The 25,247-nt window shown below is 37.4% G+C and overlaps 2 protein-coding genes across 3 annotated transcripts; one reads left to right on the top strand and one right to left on the bottom strand.

Moving 5' to 3' along the window:
- The first annotated feature begins 4,947 nt into the window (after nt 1–4,947).
- On the top strand, nt 4,948–8,007 carry LOC103698771 (transcription factor MYB114-like). Its single transcript, XM_026801705.2, has 3 exons — nt 4,948–5,086; nt 5,159–5,303; nt 6,602–8,007. Exons 1-3 carry the CDS (start codon nt 4,948–4,950, stop codon nt 7,044–7,046), a joined length of 729 nt encoding a protein of 242 aa, XP_026657506.2. The 3' UTR covers nt 7,047–8,007.
- A 53-nt stretch (nt 8,008–8,060) lies between these two features.
- On the bottom strand, nt 8,061–23,792 carry LOC120112702 (zinc finger CCCH domain-containing protein 13-like). 2 transcript variants are annotated; one of them, XM_039132254.1, is made up of 11 exons: nt 23,491–23,792; nt 18,370–18,507; nt 18,142–18,175; nt 16,321–16,462; nt 16,128–16,184; nt 11,484–11,581; nt 11,286–11,357; nt 10,905–11,128; nt 10,086–10,294; nt 9,574–9,792; nt 8,061–8,317 (listed from the first exon to the last, which is right to left on the bottom strand). In XM_039132254.1, exons 1-11 carry the CDS (start codon nt 23,615–23,617, stop codon nt 8,222–8,224), a joined length of 1,416 nt encoding a protein of 471 aa, XP_038988182.1. In that variant the 5' UTR covers nt 23,618–23,792; the 3' UTR covers nt 8,061–8,221. The 2 variants fall into 2 exon arrangements, with proteins under 2 accessions (XP_038988182.1, XP_038988183.1); XM_039132255.1 differs by having other exon boundaries at nt 9,583–9,792.
- Nucleotides 23,793–25,247: the final 1,455 nt, after the last annotated feature.

The raw sequence follows: 25,247 nt of genomic DNA, 5'->3' as shown, positions 1-25,247 counted from the left end.
TCACCTTAAGATAATTAAGAAGTGGGGGTACCCAAGAAAAATGGATAAACCTGGATGCTAAGACAGCGGTGCAAGTATCCCAAATATTTCTGGCCCTCCCAGGTACAGTTGATGCAGCCAACCTAGAAACCTCTTGGTAGACCATATTGAGAGGCTCGAGGTTACTTTTGTTGCATTTTCAGCTGCATCTTTCTTTTTGTTTGAATGAAATATTTACAGGGTTTAAGAACCAAAGTCAGCTGTGGCCAAAATGGAATCTCTTGTATTTGCACTCAAATATCATTAAAAGTAACTTATCCCATGTACCATCACTAAAGCTTATACCTAGTTCTTCCCTGACCAAATACTATTACCAAAAGTAACTTATCCCATGTAGGTGAGTAAGGTCCTTTGAATACAACTAGATTATCTCATGAACAAGAGGGATAATTCAAGCAGCTTCAACAACCTTTTATAACTAATGGACCAAAATGTCCTTTCAACATTGTGAAAAATGGTCTGCTATTAGACTTAGCCTGAACCGTATGCACATAATAGTGACATATATAGCCTATACACATACAATTTTAGGGTAAGTGGCAGATCTTAATTGCTCGACCATCATTGGGTTATCTTCAATTCACTAACTCGCTCAAACGAACATGATAATGAGACGGTTTGCAAGTCGACTAAAAATGCACAATAATAAAATTAATAATCAAAAGCATGGTTATAATTAGATCATAAAGAAAATAAAGCATCAATGGACCTAGAAAAGAAAGTGCATCACAAAAGTAAGATACCGAGTATTAGAACTAAGCATTATCCTTGAATAGCTTCCATCTCATGCAATTATACATGATTAAAATTGCCTTGGTGTTTACCATAGGGGCAGCTTGCAAAAATTGCAATCATCATTATCATCTACTTTCATCAATTGCATGCCCAAAATATGTCATGCCTAAGGTAAACTATGGGAAGCTAGTACGTCATCATTGTACTAATCGGGTTGCAATGATTGGCAACTGACCATCCTAATTGCAATCTTTTCTTAACAAGACCAATGTTTATGATATTCAAACCTAACTGATCTAAGCAGTAACCACATATAAGAAAATCGAGATTAGTCAATTATATAAAAGGCATTGTTGAGAATTGGTGATAAAATTTAAACATTTCTTATGGACAATAGCAAAAAAATACAGTTGGATTAGCCGAAACGTCCCATCCTACTCGAACAATAGCACCATCACCATTCATTCATAAGAAAACATAAAAAGAAGATATTAGGGTAACCTGCTCATATAGGAATACCATTTTTTTCTCAAAAAAATGGTGTGAAAAATTAGGAGGAACTAGAGGTTAGGGAAGAAAGAGACAAGGGATATATATGCGGTCCGAGTCATAGAGTTGACAACCTAACTCATCACATTGCCACCCATACTGCAGCCATCCTACAGCCGGTTTCAACTAATATTTGCTCAATTTAAAGGATCCACTCGCTTACATGTAGAGGGATGGCAACCATATATCTAATTTTGTTAAAATCTTGCTCTCTTAGAATAAATCTTTATTTTCTTCTCATATGTATATAATAATGTCATCCCTAAGACATGCTCTACAATATTAATCATAGTAGAAAGGACCAAACTACACCATATAACTCGGTGTTCTCAGATGAGCGATTCCGACCGTGAGAACCGTCACCGTGATTAAATGAGTTCTTGGTTGCCATGTCAATAGAAAGAAAATTAATGTTGTTCCTAGGGATAATATTTTGTTCTAATTAAGTTTGTGGCTAAGAAGATTGACCATGGAGATTGTGTAGGGACCAGGGGCGGCCCAATGCATTTGGGGGCCTCGGGCGAACTCACTAAATGAGGCCTTTTTTAAAATAATAATAATAATAATAAATTTTTAATAAGTATAAAATACTTTAAAAAATTATTTAAAAATAATCCGTCTAGCTTTTTGAGATGCAAAATTACTAATCAAACTTTTGTACTCAAGATTCATTAAAATATTATTTTCAATCGATAATATAGCTACTCCTTTTTGAGATTGAATGAGTTTTTCGATTTTTCTTTTTTTTTAAGTTTTTCATATTCACATTCATATTTTCTATTAGACATTTGAATATAAAAATTATATTAGTAAACAAAACAATTAAGATAATTACTACAAACAAATTAAAATATAAAAGAGAAAAAATAGAAGAGAAAAATTGTAACAAAATTATAGAAATTGCAATAAAATTAGAAAAATTAAACACTGGATGTTGAAAATATAATCAAACAACAAAAGGGGGTTAGAAGGATCACACCATATGTTGTGCACTTGTGCTACAGTGACTAGGCCCACTACCCAGTAAGGCAGTAACCCACTGACTCACTGAGTCACTGTCAGTGTCACAGACTGACAGTCTCTCAGTGATACGGACGGGAGGGAGGGCTGAGGGTGAGGGGACGGCCGGGCCTCTACTGCTTCACGGGACAACGGGAGCCGGGGCCGGCGAGGGAGGCGAGGAGGTCACGCCGTCTGCCGTGCCGTCACGGGATCACGGGCTCACGGCCTCACGCCTCACGGGAGCCGGGGCCGGGGGCGGGCGAGGAGCGGAGGAGGTCACGGCTCACGGACTGACGGCCTGACGGCTGACGGTGTCACAGGCGGGGTCCGGGGACTGGGAGGCGCTCAGGCGGAGGAGACGACCTCGCCGGCTCGCTGGATTGAGCCGGACGGGCCGACGGGCGACGGGGTCACGGCCTCACGAGAGCCGGGGGCCCGAGAGGCGGGAGGGAGGCAAGGAGCCGAGGAGCCGAGGAGCCTGGATGGCTGGATGCCGGGGAGGCGGGGACGGTCGCGGCCTCGCGGGATGCCGGGGCCCGAGGAGGCGGGGAGGCGGACTGGCGGAGGCGCGGCCACGCGGGGGGAGGCGAGGAGGAGACGAGTAGACGACCCAGGCGGCAGCCGGCAGGCAGTCACACGGTCACACCTTCACGGAACAGTCGAACAGAGTTACAGAGTAGAAGAGGTTTGAGGAAATAGGAATGAGGAGCAGAGGAGGAGGAAGCAGAGCTGCAGAAGTAGCCAGAGGATGCGGATGAGGAGGAAGTAGAGCTGCAGGATGAGGCGACCCGCGTCTTGTCGAGGTAGCCGTTGGCTCCTGCCATCCTGCGGGCTGCGGCTAGCTAGCTAGTAGAACCTATATTTCGTGAGCTGGGAGGGTAGAGGCGTAGAGCGTAGGATGCCGTCGCGGGGCCTTCTCCCGAGCCGGGGCCTTGGGCGACCGCCTAGGTCGCCTAAGGCTTGGGCCGCCCCTGGTAGGGACATTTGGTCAACTAAGTGGTTGGGAAGAAAGAGGGGTGTGGGGGCTGCCGGGAGGTGCAACCGTGCGAGAATTTGTCACTTGCATTCTAGGGGATGAGCTAAGCAATGGCCAACTTCCTTTCTAGGCCACCTTACCAAAGCATATAGGAATGGAGCACCTAAAACACAGGGTGGTGAACCGGACTACTCATCTATAGGAGAAAACAAAAAAAAAAGCATACCTCAGCCTGCCAAATCTTCTATTGAGTCCAAGATCCTGGAGCTGTGTGCGAGCAAGAAGTCTTTCTGAAATAAGTGCTTTGAAAATCACGTTCAACCGTTAGATGTGATAGGCTTTGTGCGTGCTGATGATTTGGTTTGCAATGTAGCAAGTGATGAGGCTTCTTGTTCCCTTCCCATACTGGTTTTAGATTAAGGTTTGGATCCACAGCTGACCTACGTATTCGATAGTTCTAATCGTATAACCTTGCAGGACAATTTTGGACCCAGAGCAGTGCCACTGGACAGCAAGTCAGTGCAAGGATGCGAAAGACTAAGGTCATCTGTACCGAATGGAGAGACTGGTTCTAGGCTTGAGATTTTGATGCAAAACCAACCAATTTGCTTCATGAGTTTGGATCGAGCCAGGTCCAATATTGTGCTGAATCTAACAATATCTGTGATTGATAGATCATGTCTCTCTATACTAACTTTGTTAGAGACATTTCCAGAATCGAGGGTTGCATCCCACAACTCAAGCTACTGAGTCAAAGACTGATGCAAAATTCGCCATCTCGATACCGGACCCCGTACCAGTGCCATACTAACACGGTATCAATACGATACAGTACGGAATTTTTTTGGCATACCGAGTGTTGGTACACCACTTATATCGGTACAGTACACTCGGTACGCCACCTATATCGGTACAGTACGGTATGTCCCATACCACTCGGTTCGGACTGGTATGTCTCGGTACGTCATCCGTACCAGATACTGGTACTAAATCTGTACAGTACGGTATACTCCGTACTGTCTGATTCAAAGCAGTACAATATACAACAGACTGAAGTGTAGGCAACTTTGCTGAGGCCAACCTATAAACATAGCTACGATAACTCATAAACATGCACACTTAACATCAATTCAATCTTGAATTGGATGAAGAAGCTGCCAAATGCAAAGGCATGCTTGATCTGCTGCAGAAAAGTCTCCGTATTGCATGGCCTTCACCATCCAAACTTGCAGAGAGTGCCATGCGGCAAAAAAATGAAGCCCTTACCGCCGATCGACTGTTAGACCTAACCTGTAGCCATTTATAGAAGATCAATGTCATCCTTCCTTAGCCAATGGATCCACGCAATCGCCGCCAGTTATTGGATCAGGAGTCCAACATCTCATGAGATCACCTTTCCCCAGTCTTACATAGGAAGCATTGCTTTGCTTGCCCACATGCTCGATGACAGCAATATCATCCTCCATGCCTAAGATCTCACTGACTATGACTCTCATCGATGAACTCGATCCTTAAGTGCTAGTATTAAAGGAACTCGATTGTACTGGACAGACTGCAGAATCACAAGAAGCATCTATTCAGAAAACTTGGGAGGAAGGAGGGGGAGAAAGGGAAGGTGGTGAGAAATGAACACGTTTATAGCAGCAATGAGCTTTGACTCAACCAATGGCACCAAGCAGCCTGGTATCAGGAAAGGAGCATGGACTGTAGAAGAAGATGCTCTTCTTAGGAGATGCGTCGAAAAGTATGGCGCCAAGGAGTGGCGCCATGTTCCTCAGAGGGCAGGTATGTGTGGAAAACTGTTCTCATTGAGGTATTTATTGTTCTGGAAACTAAAGAGAGTTTAATAGAATTGAATTTCTATTAATGAAGGCTTGAATAGGTGTAGAAAGAGTTGCAGGCTGAGATGGCTGAATTATCTCAGCCCGGGCATCAACAGAGGGAGCTTTGGGGAGGACGAGGCTGATCTTATTGTTAGGCTTCACAAGCTTTTGGGTAACAGGCAAGTCACAAAAGAAGAGCCTATCTAGTTCATTATACTAGTTACCTTTCTTTGATTCAGTGACATTAGCGTTTGAGCCTCCAGTGTATATCTAAGGTATATGTTCAGGGTAAGGAAGGTTATTTATGCTTGGTAGGAGACAGCTACCAGAATAGGGCTCAGGCAAGGTTGGGGAGCCAAAATTTATGCTTGATGGATTCATCATATCCTCTCCACTTCGCTTTCTATACAGTGCGATAAGGTTGAATCATCTCCTATGGGCCCATTTGAAAACGCTGGATGACTGAACTGGGCAAAGCAAGACAAGATCACGATCTTGATAAGATCCAAGCACTTGTTTTAGATGTTGGAAATTTCGTGCGGCAATATTTTGACGAGAAAGGTTGCTTGTAGCTTAAACTTTGCTCGCTCACTTAGTTTGAATCGCTAGCATTTTGGGACAGAAAGTTTATGATTCATTTGCTTTAAAAACATAGGAACGGTAATAATAAACAGTAAATTTAACACATACAAATTGGTTATGTGCGCACGGAGTACAAATTCTAATAATTTTAGTTCGAAACATGCCACTGCAAATCTGATGATTGGCTGACAAGATGTGCTAAATCTACACATCCATGTAGGCATTAGGGACTTACATGCAGTATGATTGAGATAATCGCATATAGGTTCCTTGTGCTTGCTTGTGTAGATAGGTCTGGCACGCCAGTAGCTGGAGGCTAGCAATTGAGTCCAATGGACCCTAAAATGAAACGCTACTTACATTGGCTCAGTAATTCTAAAAGCTAGTTTAATTGGGGGGAGTCTAAATCTTATGCTTGTACAAAGTGACCAATAGCCCACTTTTCGGAGGCTCAATGACCTATTCGATCAATATCCATGGCAAATTGGAAAGTAGTTGCTTGGTTGTAACATATGCCACTAGGAAGCAGCATACTGTGCCCAGTATTGCAATTTGCAAAGCATCTCCAGCCACAAATATGGCATTATTTTTTTTGAAAAAAATAATCTCCTTGCACATATATACATAATTAGTTTGGCTAAAGGAAATAGCGAGAGCTATTGAAACCTAAACTAGTCCATGACAGTTGACTAAAACATCTATGGACTGGAAAGCATAAACATATATTGACACCAAATGGTTGTGCATGCACATGATACTGTCATCATATTATGCTACACAAAGCAGCCTTATACCATGATGCAGCCACTAATTGCATGGATTCCAGAAACCAGGGTTATCAGGGTGTTTTATCTTTAGAAAAGATTTCGTCAGCTAATGAAACAATCTCGTTCAGGTGGTCCCTAATAGCAGGCAGACTTCCCGGCCGGACTGCAAATGATGTTAAGAACTACTGGAACTCTCATTTGAGCAAAAAGCCTGATGTTAGAGACCACGGAGAGAGGAGCAAGCGCGGCAATATCGTCTTTAAGCCACGACCTCAAACCATTCCTACGACTTGGATTTGGTCAAGGGATCAACCATCTTCTGCAAGTGAAATCCGGCAAGAAAAAACTCAAGTGCCAGAAATACCATCTTCAGAGAATCACAGAACACGGGTGGATACTCAGATCATTGGTGTGCCAAATGTTGAAAATGTCATAACAAAGGAAATGCAAACTGACAACAGGGTCATCCAAGACTTGGAGGACAATAAAGATGATGAGTCACTTGCAGGAGTTGGAGGTTGGGATGACCTGCTTCGGGATATCAATCTTTGGGGAGACTTGGGGGCCATATGACATATCCCGAGATTTTAACTGATAATTCAGAAATATAATGCTAGTCTTAAAGTTGTTTTGTATCTTCATATCAATGACATTGGAACATTTCCACACATCAACAGTTTCTACATGCAAATCTTTTTGATAACTTTTTACAGAAAATGTTCTCTCGATCTCTGCTCCTGGTGACAAAATCATGCTCACGAATAATTCTGAGAGTCTTGAGAACAACATGAGGGGCCACTATTCCCTAATATTTGAGATCTATTATAAGAAATTATCAAGATACTTTGACGAGTTTTCATTGCCCCTTCTACTTGAGGTTTTATGAATAGATAAAATGATAAATAAGCAGAGGAAATAAAAAACAAGAAAAGCAGCCAAACTAGGTGCTTACCTAATCCACCTATTTGTATGAATAAATGCACTAATCTAACTCACGTGCAAAGGTGCGACATACGTTCCGATAAAGCATGAGAACAATATGCAAAATGGTTGGTTATACATATAAATAAGGTTAACTTGAAAACCCACAAGTGCATTTAATTGTATTAGTTTCCTGTTGGAGCTTGTAAAGGATCCAGTTCAACGGAGTGGTTCGTGATAAGGTTCAGCACAAGGTTATGAGAATGTTCTGTTTCCAGGATCTCATAGCAGGAACAAATTAAAGTACCAATACAGGTTTGATATCCAAAAATGAGATAATTAAATTCAATGCCTTGAAAAAAAGATGATGAATGCTACCAAAAGAAAAGAAGAAGAAGAAGAAATGATGAATAAAGTGTAATGAGTTCAATATTGTATAAGTTTCAGAGTAAAATGAAGTCCTGAATGGCCATCTATTGAGTGTTACAATGATGGAAACCTATAAGAGACTGCACCAGCAAACAAAAAATGACAATAGTCAAGAACAACTCTTCAAAAATAAGTTAATAACAATATAAAACATGAAACTGACAGGAAATACCTAAACATACATATTGATAAATCCAGACCTGAATGATCCACAATACTACGCCCACTGAAGAATTATATGACAATAAGAAAATTAAGCATCTGTAAATTGGATTACCAGCAATAATTTCAACAGCGTAAGAAAGAGCTTTAAAATTTACCAAGACAAGCTAATTGGTAAAAATATTAACATTTGAAAAAAATTCTTTTAAACATAACACATCTAGAAGATGCTTGAGCTATATCTGCTCAATTTCCACCTCACTATCGATATCTATGTCTACCATTTCAGCATCCACCTTTTCCACATCTACATCCTCATCATCACCCTCGTACTGAAACAAAGCAAAAAAAAGTACAGGTAAGATTTATAATATACAACAAATTTTAGAAGGCTAAATAAAGAGCCATCTATTGACCATTCCTAGGAATTAATGGGCACATCTTGTAGGATTTCTTAGATAGGGGTATCAAAGATAACATCGAAAAAGATATCAGAAATTTCATAAACTAGTTTATGGAAAAAGAAGCATGGGAGAAGTAACAACAAACAATAGCAAGACCAAAACCATCAGCAACACCAGATAGTCCATCAATTTGTAATTCATAAGGAGTGCATGATAGGCCGTGTATAACCTGATGAATAATTTGATAAAACAAGAATTATTCAGAGAATAATTGTCATTTTAAGATTCTGCAATTCACGGAAACCTGTCAGTGTCAATAAAATTAAAATAGAATGACAATCTTGTAACTTACAATATACATTGGTTTCATTAAATATGAACAATTTTTAAATGATTATGTACCTGTACGCCCATGAATGATTTTGAAGGTCTCACAAATTGTTATATATACTCGATGGGAGTCTAAATAATAACCATCTGCTAATCTATTACAAAGGTCATTTTCCAGAATGAAAAACAGTCATTGTTTTGATCTTTTCACTGCTTACAGGATATTGTCAAAAATCCGTCTTGTTTTCCACATTGTTATTTTCTCCTCTATCTATATACAATTTCTTGTCATTTCTTTGGGTTTTATATAAAAAAAAAAATTTATACATCTGAAACGATATTATGTATAGTTCAATATTCTTAAAAGTATAAAAATTCAGTACACTAAAAAAAGGATAACCTGCAAAAAGTGGTCTCATTACATAATACCATTGTTTTGGTTAATTCCAATTATTGTGGCCAATGACATCCATTATAAAAGCTACAATTTTATTTTGAGAAAAAGGCTGGACTGAGAAGATAAAATATGTTATTTCTATTATAACTATTGTGTGCATAAAAGCAAGGGCATGGGTAAGTGGGACGGGTTGGGCCGCATAGTAGAATAAACTAGTGGGTTAAAATATTTGTGATATAGACATAATAACACATCAAACAATTAGGACAATGTGATAAGGTAAAACCTAAAATGGAACTAGATAAATATGCCTGCAGTTACAGAACAGGGGAAAATGATTTTGAGCGAGTCAACCATCCAAAGTGCAGGACTTGCCCGACAGGTGGCAAACAAACTAGACCTATCCATCCTTCACCTCTATGCAACACAACAATCTCCTTAGGAAAAAGGATATGACCTTCCTAACCTGCTTGTACGCATTTTGAGTGACCGGTGGAGGAGGGGGTGGCATATAAGCTGACTTGGTTCTATTTAACACATCTCCATCTTCAAAATCTTTTGCAATTTCAATAGCTTCAGCTTTCTCCTCCATTTCAATGGCTTCAATGAGTTCATCTACTGCATTAGCAGCCATACTGGTTGAAGGCAAGGAGCGTCTGGATTCAGAACCTTTCACCTGTTAAGTAACAAATGTCTGCTTAAGCACCTCAAAAATTATAAAAGCAGCTCTTCATGCAATTGGAAAACAGTACTACCACATTCAACAAAATGTGGAATCATATTGTAAATGGCAACAGTGCTTTTAGTTATTGCTGCATTATAGCTATTGATTTCTTTGTTATCTTGTTAAAGATGATAAACAAGTATCTATAGAGGGAAATGTAAAGATTCTCATATGGAATCATATTTTGAGAGAAATTTATCAATATAGCAAGCAAATGTCATGAAGGGGGAAAGAAATTATCTAACCTTATCCATAGGGGCAGTGCTAGCAGAATCAAAATTTCCTTGTTTATGCTTGTAGTCATCTGTCAAAGACTTATTGTTAATGAGGACTGTTTTTGTTGTGTCAGTTCCTTTGCTATTATGTTCTGAATTAGGAGCGGGCCCTTCGGACTTCATAAGCTTCTCTGATTTAGTTATTATATCTGAATATCTTCCTCTCTTTCGTGAATTCCCTACAACAACCCAGATGATTTCACCAAGACAAAAGCTCAAACATATAATACCATTTAAAAGGGGATAGAGGCAGATAGCCTATAATTGAAAAAAAGAATTTTAAGAAAGAAACAAAGAAAGAAAGAAAGGAAGGAAGAAAGGATTACCAATCAAAATGTGATATCTTACCCAACTAATGGTTGTAAATTGACGTTAGAAAAGACCCAAAAAAAAAAGTATCTATTACCTAAGTAAAAGTTTAGGAATGGGAAATTGTTTTTTGAATGCTAGAGTGGATTGACACATAAGACTTACCATCAGATGCATAAAAGTAGTGTGGAAGTCTTATGATAATCAAAACCTCATGCACAAGTCAAAATTTTATGAATCACAAAATTACACTATAAGAAATCATGTATATGCAGTAAATGTCAGTGATAAATATAAAAGAATAAAAACAAAGTGAAATATACAGAACATTAGTGAACAGTAAGGCATATCTATCTACACATATATCTGTCAAACAATTAGCTAGCAACTAGAAAACCTGTCTCAGATTAAAATTTTGAAGGGAAGCAAAACAGCAATATAAATTTAAGAACTAGGATAAGAACTTCTCGATCAACTTACCTATTTTTGCTTCTTCACTAGTTGCTGGATCAACAAACGACCTCCTCTTGGCTGAAGAAACATCATTCCGCAGCAAATCGTTCCTTGAGCTGATCTGATGATCACCATCATCATCAGGCTCTGCATCACTTACAACATTTACACTTGACTCTTCTTCATTGGCACTGGTCTTTAACATATCCGAACTAAGCTGATCGCCCAACTTTTGAAAACGAGCTTGTGACCTGTACAGTTGCAATCATGAGTCAATCATCCAAACTTGGTTGCTCTGGAAAAAATGTCCACAAAGAGCAAGAATAATCCAGAAGCCGACACAACCAAAAAGGGGGGAAAAATAAAAATGCTAAAGACATTTCTCAAATAAGTGAACGAAAGACTTGCCTTTTCAACTCCTCCTGTGCCTTCATATAATGCCTATGAGCTTTGATAAACTTTTTCATTTTTAAAGTAATCCTACAAAGAACATCAATAGAATGAAAAAAAAGACAAAAGTAAAAAATATATATTCCTTCTTGAAGCAGTTACAAAAATATTGTATGATATTTCTCAGGGACAGATGAATATAAGCAAAAATAACACCTTTTACGGTCTTCTTGTTCTTTGTTCAGTTTTGACTCAAGGTCCTCTATTCTACTAGAAAGCTTTTGTGCTTCATCAACCTTTTCCTCCAAAAAGATCTACAAACAGAACAAATAATTACAAATTACAAAAAAAGCAATGCATGCAGCAAGGCAGCCACAAAAGTTACATCATCAGCTATAGAGATGCAGCAGAAACATGTAAAGCTTACACATACAATACTTCAAAAGATATAACAGCATATAACAAGAAGCCACAAGGTACAAACCCAGGTAAATGTTATGGGTCAGTCAATACAATTGACACCCATTGTCATAATTTGTGTAGTCATATGTCAGCATGTCGTACAGTGATATTCTCATATATTTTGCATTCCTTGCAATGCAAATAGGTTGCATTTGATTTCAAGGATCAAGAAGGCTTTTTCTTCTTTAACTTGGCATGAGGATACTATAAATCCGTCAGATGCAACACAATCCATTTTCAGGCTATAAAAAGTTGCCGTAAGATAAACATGTTGAATATAGCAATAGTTTCCTCATGCTTAAGGAACCTGCTTTGGCCTTTATGTGATGAAGACTCACGAGTTAAGCATTATACGAGTATCTAATCAATGATATGTGCAGAAAAGTAAAGTGGTTGGGAGGTATGTGAACATGAAGCTTTGGAAGCCAAGAATGATCATGATTTGGAACCTTTCATATATATCAAGAAATGTGGACTACTGAACTTGTATCATGAGAAAGTCGAGATTTGGCATGTATGAAACCATATTAACTAATATGAACAATGATTGCCGAACTGACCCGCACCAGATGGTTCAGCCCATACCGAACTTGAGGATGGCAACAAGTCGAGTATGGGTTGGTAGGCCATTACCCATACCTGACTTGTACTTGCCTTGGGGTATGACAGGGTGGGTGAGTAGTCTCGGGGTGGGATGGAGCAGGTTGCACAAATCGGGTCAGGTAAAGTTACAAAAATCAATTTTTTTCATACAACATATTCTTTTGCCTCGCAAAGAGAATTTATAAAGAGTTACAAATATCCAAATCAGGTTTGGGATGAATTTTACCATTACTTGTATCCACCCTAGATCCACTACGAGTCAGGTAAAACCCACCCCATAAGGGTTGGACCGGGTCGGGCATCCTATGGGGCGGAGTAAATTGCCACCCCTAACTGAACTAAATCGACGTCGACCCTCGATGATTGAACAGGTCGAGTTGGTTTGGCTTATATCCCCCTTGCCCCCCTTCCCCCGATGACCTCTCTCAAACCCCTCTTGAAGACAGAAATCTCCCATACTGTAGCTCCATTGCTCTCTCTTCAGATGCCAGCCGCCGCTAAGAAGGTAGGTCTTCTCTCTCTTGACAGCAGAGTAAATTGCCGCCCCGACCCCCCCCCCCCCCTTTCCGCATTGCAAACTTGGTAGCAAAGGGCTCTGAGCAGAGGTGCTCCCTCAACGGCAGCACCCTCTCCTCCTCATCCCCTTATAATTCTCCCTCTCCCTGTTTTGGCAATGCCCTAATATGGCATCGTACGAATCGATTGCCAGCCAATACAAGCCCCAGTACTGATTCGATGGACCTTGAATATGAATGCACTAGGATACATCACCATGACATTATTTGGCACTCAAATTTTACTAATATGAATTAACCCAAGCAGAATCATTACCTTCAAAAAATTGTAGAATACCTCATTTAGATCCACATGTACCTCTTGTTGGTAACATAAATGTACTCAACATATGGGTGCATTTATGGAATCATCAAAGACTAATAATAGGCCATCATGTTTAGAGAACCGGTATACAAAATACAATAGGCTATTGCTAATTACCAAAAACTCAAGGCGAACCATACAAACCAGCAGTTTACCAAAAAAGATTGGACATTCACTAAGTGGTAGATCAGTGGACAAGAGGACAAACAACATAGGAGCAACTAGCAACAACATCATGAGTACAATAGGGAAATAGTAAGTTTAGGAGCTAAAGCAAAAAAAAGATGAACATAATGCTTAACAGCACAATCATGGATAATGAACCATGTGCATGCTGAATCACCAACATAGTTAATAACCAGAAACCAAAAGAAGTTGGACACTAATGTAAGTTATGATGGCACCAGAAGTCACAAAAGCAACACATAGCAACAAAGGGCACTCAAACAAAAATCATTGTAAGTGGGGTCTAACCTCCTAGTCCCAATTGTTTTAGTTCACAAAAAAGTAAAATATTGGAAAATCACCTTTTAAATTATTAAACTATATGCTGAGAAGATTGCTTAAATAGCTAAAGTGAGCTAAAAAACAGGCAAATGCTCTAAATCAGTGACAGTTTTAATTATTCAATAAGTTTATCAGCATCAAGGTAGATTGCTTTGATTAGATATTGGAAGGTAATGCTCCATACAATTTAAACAAGAGACAAGCCACAAGAAAATGGAAAAGAGTTTGGTTACAAAGTATTCTTAGGCATGATGAAGCAAGTCAATAAAGATCATGGCAGAAGAGCCTGATGCATTAAAGAAGTGATCAATCTTGAAGTTTTTCGGACACTAGAAGTGAACACAAAAATTACAAACGGCATCATGGTCATCTGACTGATTTAGATCTGAGGAAAAAGATAAATACAAAGATATAACAAAGGTTGAAACAGTAGTTGTGGAGTCCCTAAAAGAGATTAAAGAGAACGAAAATTTAAGCCTTAAATACAAGGCAAAACCATGACAATTAAAAGGCAAGTCAGAGAAAAAAATAAATCCTAAGGGAAGAATGAATTCTCAAAGATGCAACATTTGATAGTAAAGTCCACAGATTAAGGCCATCACACAAGGCACCCAAGTGGTACTCAATCTCCAAGCTAGGAAGATGTCTGAGATATGGAGACAAAGGTTGTAAATGCCATAATACTAATAATTTATTTTTACCAAGTTTAAGGCAATGCTTCATACTTATCCCTGAACTCACTGTAAATCAGATTTAAATCTTCCTAAATTAATAGCGCATCAAACTCCCTCTAGATGTCAATACTGAAAAGCATAAATCATATTTCTTCTCATCTGAACAGAATACACTAGCTCTTTTACAATATGAAGAAATTATTATACACTTGAACTCGCATGGCCAATTGAGAAAGTCACACGACCATTTAATAATGCATGAATGATGAATTCAAAACTAGCCATGAAAGGAAAACCACATCACAAGAAAACTAGAAACATATCCTGAATATCGTAAGTCTATCAATTATGCTTGCACCCCCACTCCTGATGAAACATTTGAATGATCGACATAAAGCTCAGCTGAATTAACATTTTTCCAATTTCACAACAATCAAATCCTTCTGTCTGGGGAAGTTATATTAAATTATTGATCCAAAGCCTTCAGTCTTATCTTCTAATTCATGACTGCAACAGAATTTTTTATTCTATGTTGGTTGGGTATGATTAATAGAAATTTGTCTCTTATTGTTTGTTGTAGTTTCTGCCCTTTTTCTAAAATCTGAGGTTGCCTTAAGTAGGAAGGCTTGTCAAAAAGGATCTAAAGCCAAACCCAAATAGTTGGGACAAGATGCAATGCCTATGGATGGACTTCTGCACTTTTTTCCTCAGTATATTAAATCCACCATCCATTTTTTCCTTATAATCATTTTCACTAGAAAATTTAATGCTTTTCTTCTAATATATATTTGGATGCCTTCTATAACATGCAAGGCTATATATAGAAGTTCATCTGAAAATTTGATTACAAACAGGAGAATATATATAACTTAAATAATAAATAAAGACTGCTCAAAATTAAGTCAAAAAATTTGTTGAAGTTCTATATGGTACCAATAAGTTTCAATTAATTTTCAGTTTTATGAAACCTAATCGTGATGGATAGCAAGTCCAAGCTGTCCTCTTAGAGCTAAGAGGCTTAATTGGCTTACGGGAACAAGGGGTGCATAAGTCACTTTGAAACACGAATCTATAAACTTCAGTCCATTAAGAATTGAAGGCGATTCTCTTGGTGAAATTGCTATGTATTAAGAAAACAGAATTGTTTTGGGCTACGTGCTTCATGAGTAAAATAGGAAAAATTCAAAACTAAATATTATTTTATTTTCTTCTTAGACCCCTTAAAAACTACCTAACAAAGGAAACTATGGTTAGATAAAACATAAAGGTTAAATTATAGTATTTCAAGATATTAAACCTACTGACGCCAAGAAACTCGCATTTTATTTATGAATCCGCGAGAACATTTTTTAAAGCTTTGGAGATATTTAACAAGGCAACTCACAGAAGCAATAAGACAAAAAGTTTATGAGCCTAAAATTTAAAATACAAGAAATGCTACTTGAAATGTTTCACATGTTCAAACAAAAGAGCAAAGTAACAGAAATGCTTGACATTATTCTACCTATAAATAGCAAACGTAAAAAAGAAATTTCAAATTTCAATTCCACAAAAAGATAAATCTAAAGAAAACAGGTACCGTTTCATGAAAATAGTTGTTTTTCTTAAAAAATGCATACCTTGTATTTGTTGATCAAAAATCAGATTAATTATGACATATTTAAACATCACTAATTATGACAGATGCACTAGTGACAATAAAAAAGAAAACAATATTGAACAAACAAAAACCAACCTCTAGTTCAGATTTATGATCATCAAGCATCTCAATATCCAACTGTATTTGCTTTAGCTGCAAAAGGTTAATTTGGGAAAAAACATGAGTTGGAAAAAATGTAGCAGCAAACAGTATAAACAGTCTCTGTATCATGGCACTTCAAATGGCAGTCAACCATATATGTTGATGAGTTACAGTCGATAACGCAAACCTGCTCTTCCAGATCAATCTTCTCATTGTAAAATGAAACCTTGTCTCCTTTTTTTATATCTTCAGAACCATCAGAAATTTTAAAGCTTCCAGAAACATCACTTTCTCCATCCACACGCTGCTTCTTCCTATACCTTCTTTCACTGAAATAACCATGGATGATTCACTATAAAGTAAAATTCAGTCATTATAAGGTTCTAGTCAATATCTAAACATTATGTGTCAAAACTTTGTCAAGCTACTAAGGGCAATGGTAGTTAACAGTACCTTTATTTGTGGTGACATGGATAGTTCTTTGTAGTTGCAAGCCATGTTAAGTATATAGGTATAACAAAAGAAAAAAAGAAGAAAGTTGCTTGGGATATTATTTTGGACACTATTATTTCTTTTTAATTATTCATATCTACTAGTTACTTGAAAATAAAAAAAAAAGTAAAAAAGGTAAAAAAAAACTAAGAGATTCATTGCTTTTATTTCTTATTTTCTATATTTAAAATAAAATCACAGAAACCAAACCAAAAAATGTTCAGTGCTATTATTATTATTTTTTATTTTCAAAATTTACTTTTATTATTTCTAGAAATATGGAAGTAAGAAATTCTTACTTTCAATATTTTCAAAAATAAGAAACTCATGTTTTTTACCACTACCATAACATCTCCTCCGCCACCACCATCATTGCCTTCACCACCACGCCACCACCATTGTTGTCTTTGCCATATTGCCAATACTCCTATGACTTCATTGTCGTTGCCTCTCCACCACCGCCACCATTATCGCCACCTCCACTACATAGCTAGCATCCCTCCCAGCACTACTGTTGTCATAGTCTCCACCATACCCCCACCATCATTGTCACCTTCGAAACATCGTCGGTGCCCCTGTCACCCGACCGCCATCGTCGCCACCTCCGCCATACCGCCGTCTCCTTGCCACCAACACCACCACCACCTCCATTGCTACCACCATCACCTCCATCGCCATCGTCATGTTTATATTTTAAAAAAATAATTGGCAACACCAAATATATTTATGTTTTTAAAATTTTGAAAAAATGGGAATAAAATTTTTATTTTCTGTTTTTTAAAAATAACAAAAATAAAAGTGATGCCAAATGGCACCTAAGTTTATGTATGGCGGTGTCCTCTTTGTTATCAGAGATTCCTATCTGTAGGAGAAGGAGGGTCTCACATAAATTTGTGCCAGTAGGAGAAAATGAAGAATTTTTCTTTAATATAGGGCACACGATATCTAGTCCATGTTTTGGACCCAACCTAGATTAGAGCTACAGCTATCTCCATTGAGTGGTTAGAAATGTAACGGGCCAAAAACTTAAGTTAGTCCTTTGGCTTATTCTTAATTATCCTCATATAATTGATGGTTAAGCTAATAAGAGTCCTTGCTAAATCGAAGTCCGAATTGTATTTGGATTGCCCTTGGATAGGTTCATTTTAGCCCCCATTTATTAGAAAGAGTTGGTCTCATTGTAATATCTCAGATACTATATAAGTGAATAAAGTTTCAGATGTTCTTCATAGAGGAAATCATTGGTTGGGAACCACATCCAAATAGGAATTATTGTTGAGAAAAAGAAATAAGTTGCAGACAGTAATTTACACATTTATTTATCAGTTAGCAGACAAATACTGGAGAATGAGAATGGAGATATTACGTTACCAATTACTGGATAAGGACCCATCATAATTGGTTTGTTTTTGGTCCTTGAAATTGCAAAGATTCGCTTAACAATTAAATTCAATTACTTATCATAACTTATACACTGAAGATTCTGAGATACTATTTAAGCAGATTTCAACCTCACCTCCTTTTGATTGGGGACCTTGAAGGACTAGAGCCTGCAAGTAGAGTTTCAAAGGTCATAACAAGGCTGTACAAAGAAAAGGCATGATAACCACAATATATACAAAAAGAAAGGCTTTATCAGATATAGTAAGACAAATTACAGGCGCCACAATAAATGGAAGCTCAATCTAGTAAGACATTAGAAAAAACCAATAAGGGAAAACACTAGGTTCAGGAGACTGCTTACCCCTATCATGAGAAATTGATTTATGACTATGATAAGAATGATGACCTCTTGCATCTCTTATAGGGGAATATCTCCGATAAGGAGAATGCCTTCTGTCAAGATTACCTCTCAAGTTTCCATTTTTATATTCCCGTCTACCTGAAAGTGAGGAAAACAGTAGAGTTTCAAGCAGGGGAAGAAAGTCTTTTCCACTTTGAATATATGAAGGGAAGGTGCGTGGAGACTGAAGAACCCATTAATTTTATCAAGCTTACCATCACCATGAGAAATATGGGAAATTCAATTATGATAAGTAGTACTGCCTCCTCAACAATTCCAAAAGGCCACATAAACAAGTGAGCCATAAAACTAACAGATACGGAAATAGTGAGGTACGATCTTAGGTCACTGAGAGAGCCCTTTGAACATTGAAAAAACAAATGATAGAGAAGATGTCATAGCTGCCTTCTGGAGTGATAGAAAAAGGAGAGTAGTAGAAACTTTGGTATCATTAGTTATATTGAGAAAGAACCTTCCATCCAATATACTCATTCTGAGCTGTGAAAATATCCTCCAAGTATAAGCTCGAAAAATATCTCCTGTGCAATAAAGCTTAGAATGCTAATTTACAAGGATCCCCAGGATGGAACTGATACCAACTGAACAACAACTAAAACAACTGCATGACTCAATTCGAGTATTTGCTGAATCTGCTAATAACATAGAGATCATAATACAAAGGGCATATTCCAATAAGCATGTAGCAAACTTAATATTGAACAAATCCTTCATATCACCTCCGTGGAATACGGAATCACTAGCAGAATTAAGCAACATATATATCACACCACCAACTGGCGAGACTACCAAAAACCAGCATGCATCATCGTCGAATTGCAGAGACTAGTAAAGCTGTTGGAAAGGTTGATAATTTGATCGATAACAAAATCAAAAGGAAACCAGTAACTATGCCACATTTGTTCTGCAATAAGCTTCACGTGGGCAGATTTTCGATCAGAAAAAAACAAAGGCATAGTTTTCATCTGCAGTCAATGGTACTCAGGTCCATTATTTTTCCAAAGCAGAGTGAGTTTAGTTACATAATGCAAGCGCAGTTCAGAGGAAACCAAACAAAAAAGACAGAATAAGTACGCCCATGAAACGATATGGCAATAATATTAAACAATTTTATAAATTGTCAATTAAAACTTGCCAGTACAGATCATTTTTTGAAATTCAACTAAATGTGGGTTAAGAAATGGTTCGTATCCATTCTATTGTTTTGAAGGTCTGCTCCTAAAGTGATTATACACCCCTTTTTTTCCTGATCATCTGGTCCATATTGATTAATTCTTTAATTCAGTTCCCTTGACCATCACTTTTTGCCATTCAAATTCAATTTCTGAAGGCAAAAGAATGCAAGCAAATTATTTTCCAGAATGTAGAACAAGCCACCAAGTTGCATGTTTTACTTTAAAACAGAAAATGCATCATCATCTTAAACCTCATTGGTGCCAGCCACAAGGACAACTACAAAGTCAGTAAAGTGTACAAGATGAACCAACATAGATAGTGTTTTCACGTGTGCATGACAAGAATTTAATTGATAGTAAAAGGGTAAAATTAAAATGTATAGATGCAACATTTTTTTCTGAAGCAATCACACTCATAGAAGGTGCCAAATATAATAACCAATAAAGTAATTAGACAATTGGTAATATTGCAAACTATAGGTGTTTCCAATTTCCTCAATTGGTATATAAATGCAGTCAGTCCACACTGTCACAGGAAATCCCAGGAGGTATGAAGGCAGGAAATGAGTGAACGCGTTAGTGGGTTGTTATTGAACTTCCCCAGAATCAAGCATATATTGTTTTAGTAACAAAATATAGTGAATATTCTTGAAGTTATTCTTGCTCATGTATAATCAGCAAGAAGTTAATTAGAAAAGCCTTATCTTTGAAAACCCAAGAAAAGAGATATATTTGCATGATAACCCAAAATCAACTCAGATTAAACTTCTGGTAGTATGATGGTGTCACAAAAGAGAGAAAAAAATAGGCCCATAGAGACTTACCAAGTTGAATGGTCTTGCCAAACAATTACCAGTATGTGCAGTCCATATAAAAGCCAGGGGGAGAAAGGTCTTAGATATAGATAAGAAGCCTTGAACACTGTGGAAGAAGCCTTGGCATCTCAGCAAGGATTTTAACCTTACTAAAGATTTCCTAGCAAGAAAAGTTGAAAATTGTACTTAGAGGATGGTATTTTATTTACAAACAGCATATCGCCCCCATTTTGCTCACTTACTGGTATGCCAACCATTTAAATTCAAAGTATGCCCAAACAAATGATACCCCAGTGTCGATACATGTAAACATGGCTCGAAATACAGGGTAGATATGGTATGATATGATTGACATTTGAAACCTTCTTTGCAGATTCACTTCAAACAACTAAAAGATAAGTCTTGTGTGTCCAAATTTAATCTGTTCCTGATCCTAGATGAGGGCAAATCACACTATCCTGTTGATTTGTGAGACAAGTCCCATATTGTATCCCTATGGCTCTAGAAAATGGAGATGATAGAAGCTAATTACAGACCAAGACTTTATAGTTTTAGAAAATTCACAGAGACCCTAGGGCATGAATTGCATTAAGAGGTTGTACAAGGAGATCTGGAGAACAAACTTAAATTTAATGGCATGGAAGAGAGAATTATGGATTGAATTGTGTACTAGCAAATGAACACATGCAATGTACGTCCAAGCGTGTATCGGTAACAATGTTCACTATTAAAACCTGTATATCTCAATTAGTAATTATTTTTAAATCCTGTTCATGTTTATACACTTTTATAACATTATGAAGACTAAATACATCAAAGTAGATTCAATAGTATCCGATATACTGCATAAGCAGTTATTGTCTACGAGAAAACAATTTTAAATACTATAGTTAAGAAATTCACATTGTTTCTGAAAATGCGCATTTGATATTTTAACATAAAAAAAGAAGTACAATATTTTGGATATGCACAGCAATCTACTAAAAAGGCTATTAATAAAATAACATCATAATGGTCATTATCATTGTTTCACGCACTCCCATGATTTTGCATAGATAAAAGAAATGAAATAAATCAGTGTTGTAAACTGTGGTGCATGCAGCTGCATAGGCAGACGCAGTCCCTTTACCACACCGCATTGCTTATATGTGGTTCTTACAATATGTAGTCATACTACAAATAGATCAATAAAGCCGTCCACCGAGAGTTGTACAGCCATGTATTCGCCCGCTTAGATTCTAGCCAAACATGCAGCCCACTCTTGATGTAGCCCCGCAAGGATGAATCAGGTTCAAATCAATAGTTAGGTTTGATGGAGGTTTCAGGTAGGCATGATATGGCCATTAAGAATGTAGCATGTTAATTATATTATAACTATTGCTAGTAGATATTAAATACTAAGTAGTAAGCAGTAATTGTTAGTCGTTGCTATTATTAATGCTGCCATGGGTTTGAAAAAATATTACTAACATTATTGTTGTTTTTATTGTATTTAATGTATTTATTTATTTTAAATAGTTAAAAAAATAGCAGCTACATATGCAACCTGCATACCGCATGCATTATTCAGTCCCTTGACTGCCCGTATACCGCAGCTGCCTTTTAAAACACTGATCCAAATCATGGTACCATTTGCCCACCATTCCATTATAATGACCATCTTATAATGAGAACAATGCTTTTATACCGATCATATTAAAATAATAGTTGAAAAACTAAATCTCTATACTAGTTTAAGAAACTTCGATGCATATATAAAAAAATATTTTATTATATGGACGATGACTTGAGAAAATTATTTTATTACCTTCCAATTCTTCATATTATAACGGCTAAAAATGTCACAATGGCAAGTATTATTTTATTCCCAAAAATGGTTTTTGAGGGTTACCATTATTAAAATCTTGATTTCTCTTCGGCTAAGAGAACTTGGAAAATATAAAAGAGTCAAAAGGCTTTTTAGAAAAATACATAAGGAGAAAAAGTGATGTTCCACTTATGAAGAAGAGGTATTGTTGAATTTCGAGACCAAACAAAACCTAGCAAAATAAATAAATGAATAAAGTTGAGAAGGAACTTCATATCATAATACTATATAATATAATTATTTATCTTTTTTTAAATCTGTTTCACCATCAAGTTATTACAATAGAGGACATGTCAGAAGGAGGGATGAGATTTGGATGTAGGTAGTTTGGAGTCTTGGGAGATATACTTCCAGGGATGGACCCGCACTTCTCCACCCCCAATCCACAAAACCCTCTATAAGCAGATGAGTGCCTCCTTTCCTCTTATAGGTACACCCATTTCTCTAATAAATACACCCTGCGTATAACCACTAAGACAAAGAGAAAGAAAATCACAGTTACATTGATCAGGAGTATATTTATCAAATTTCCTCCAAGCACTTGGTATACGAACTATCCATCAATGTCCATTTTTCTTGGATAAACATGTGCATCACATGTGTCAAATACTAGTAGAATTAATTCTCATTATAGGTTTGCCTTGTGACCCTCCCTCTAAAATATGATCAAAGGAGGAGCTCAAAGGGCAACAGACCCTCAACCTCATCGATCATGTGCCAATTTCCTAACGATATTTAATTAGATGGGTGCAATATAGAACATCACGACAATATAATCATAGAATATATCTACAGGGTCCTTTATATTTACATAAAGAAAACCGTCGCATAAATTTCATACATTCATTTGGTTCATCAACACGAATGATGCGATCCATGAATTCTGGTTAAATTGATTAATATTTATGCTCTTTTTACCTACAATTTAATCAATAATCCAGGAAAAATTTCCCAAGCTCTTGAACCCCAAAAAGAAAGCTTCCTCTCAGTGCAGCAGACATGTTAAATCCAAAACCATTTTCCACTGTGCCTTTCGCTTATTAATTTCCATAGAAACCCTACAAATTTGAACAATCTTCACGATACCACAAGAAAAGGGCAGATCCAGAAACCATCTCGGGCATTTCAGCTCGAATCAAAATAAAAGGTAAAAAGAGAGAAAAAGAACGAATTCTAATAGTAATTCTTTGGAGTTTTGAACGATTACCTGGGAAAGAACCGGCGAAGCGGCGGAGCTCGGCGTCGCCGTGGGCGAAGTTGCAGCTCTGGCGAGCGCAGCGGCCGCGCTGGTAGAGTATGCACAGCTTCGTCTTGTACAGCTTCCGTCCCAGCATCGCGAACGGGAACAGATTATAATAGGAGACTCGAGACTCCCTCAGCGGCGGAGGAAAGAAGAAGCCCTAGGATTATTTAGTTTCAGGGGTCACAGCATGGTGAATCGAAGGCGATTGAGAGAGGTAGGGTTTCATCACGGAATGGTAACCGACATACCTTCGCCCAAGTATCCCTTCCAAGAGCGGCCTTCGTTTGTGGTGAGTGGGTCCGTTTATAGAATCGCAAAATGGGCCACCGTACGAGCCCAACCCAATCCATTTGCCGATCTAGATTGGGCTAACTATGTGATTCGGTGTGGTGAGATGGGTCGAGCTGCTGACTTTGATCTAATCAGATGCAATCAAATTAGGTTGGATTGCATGAGATAAAATTAGATTAGGATTGGATACGTGGGACCTATCTTACAGTCATTATAAATTATGTAGTTCAATGTGTATTCTGCTTCGAAGAAATAGAGGCGAAAATATAGTTTTTGAAACATGAAATGTCAGCCATATTGGTCAGTTTTGTATCGAGATATGTACCACGATCTCGATCTGCTTCACCGGAAAAGAAAAGTCGGGAAAAATAGGGAGGCCGGCATTTTCGAGAAGTCAAGCAATAATTTAGGAACTGAGATAAAATTTTGATAAATATAATAAATTCAAGATCATCAGGTATATTAAAAAAAATAATTTAAATATTTAATAGTAAATTAGACAGGTTTGCTCCTCCCATATGCTATGTACATGTGTGGAGAAGATATAATAAGAAAGTCATCAATCTAGATGAATTGGAAATCCATGACAAATTATTCTACCAAAGCAGAATCTGAAGTGAGGTAGGGGCACATAATGGTAATGCAAATGCCGAAGTATCTCATCTCACTCAATTCAGGTGGTCCAGATTATGCCTACTCATTTTGTAGTGAATGCAAGATGACTTAGTCGGCAGGTTGAAGCTTACATTTTTTGCGTCATGCTGCCGGGTTTTGTATCTTTGGGAAGGCCCAACTCATTTCAATTCCCAGATTGAGCTCCAAGATTGTGTGGTTAAGGGAGGTGAGCTAAGCCAGGTTGGGCCTGGTCGAATCAAATCTAATAGAAGTAGGTTGCTAACCAATTAGTTGTGTAAAATATAATCAAGATAATTGGGACTAGGGAAGGAGGGCGATTTTTTTTTTTTTTACCAACTCAACGAGCTAAGGCCCTTCTATATATTTATGATGATTAAACAATCAACACTTCAAACGAAAAAACTAAAAAATTAGCTACAGTCTCCACATAGACCAGCATTAGTGATTAAAATTTCTTCACTATAAAATTGGCATATATTGAGGAAAAGATCAAGGGAAAGCAAAATTGCAAGCAATACTTATAAAACAAATAATAAAATGTATTGAAATGGATTTTTATTAAGGTCCTATGGACATATAATGCAATGGAAATTTTTATAATCTATATTATCATATAATGATCACATGATAATGATTCCCGGAAGGAGATGGATGGCCTGGCAATATTACAATGGAAAAATAAATTATGGTGTCTAATTATATTTTTTAAAAAAATTGAGTTTAGATGTGAAATTTTTTTCCAAGCTCCAGCCCGAGCTGAATAAGAGCTTGGGTTGAAACCCAGATAGACCAGG

This window comes from Phoenix dactylifera, chromosome 12 (assembly GCF_009389715.1).
Source record: "Phoenix dactylifera cultivar Barhee BC4 chromosome 12, palm_55x_up_171113_PBpolish2nd_filt_p, whole genome shotgun sequence".
NCBI lineage: Eukaryota > Viridiplantae > Streptophyta > Magnoliopsida > Arecales > Arecaceae > Phoenix > Phoenix dactylifera.
This window is presented reverse-complemented; position numbering and strand designations above follow the sequence as displayed.

Coding starts and splice junctions, on each gene's coding strand:
- LOC103698771 (XM_026801705.2), top strand. CDS start 4,948: ATGAGCTTTGACTCAACCAATGGCACCAAGCAGCCTGGTATCAGGAAA. Junction 5,087..5,158: donor CCATGTTCCTCAGAGGGCAG/GTATGTGTGGAA, acceptor AATAGAATTGAA/TTTCTATTAATGAAGGCTTG. Junction 5,304..6,601: donor CACAAGCTTTTGGGTAACAG/GCAAGTCACAAA, acceptor AATCTCGTTCAG/GTGGTCCCTAATAGCAGGCA.
- LOC120112702 (XM_039132254.1), bottom strand. CDS start 23,617: ATGCTGGGACGGAAGCTGTACAAGACGAAGCTGTGCATACTCTACCAG. Junction 18,176..18,369: donor ATCAATTTCTCATGATAGGG/GTAAGCAGTCTC, acceptor CTCTACTTGCAG/GCTCTAGTCCTTCAAGGTCC. Junction 16,185..16,320: donor AGATTGATCTGGAAGAGCAG/GTTTGCGTTATC, acceptor AACCTTTTGCAG/CTAAAGCAAATACAGTTGGA.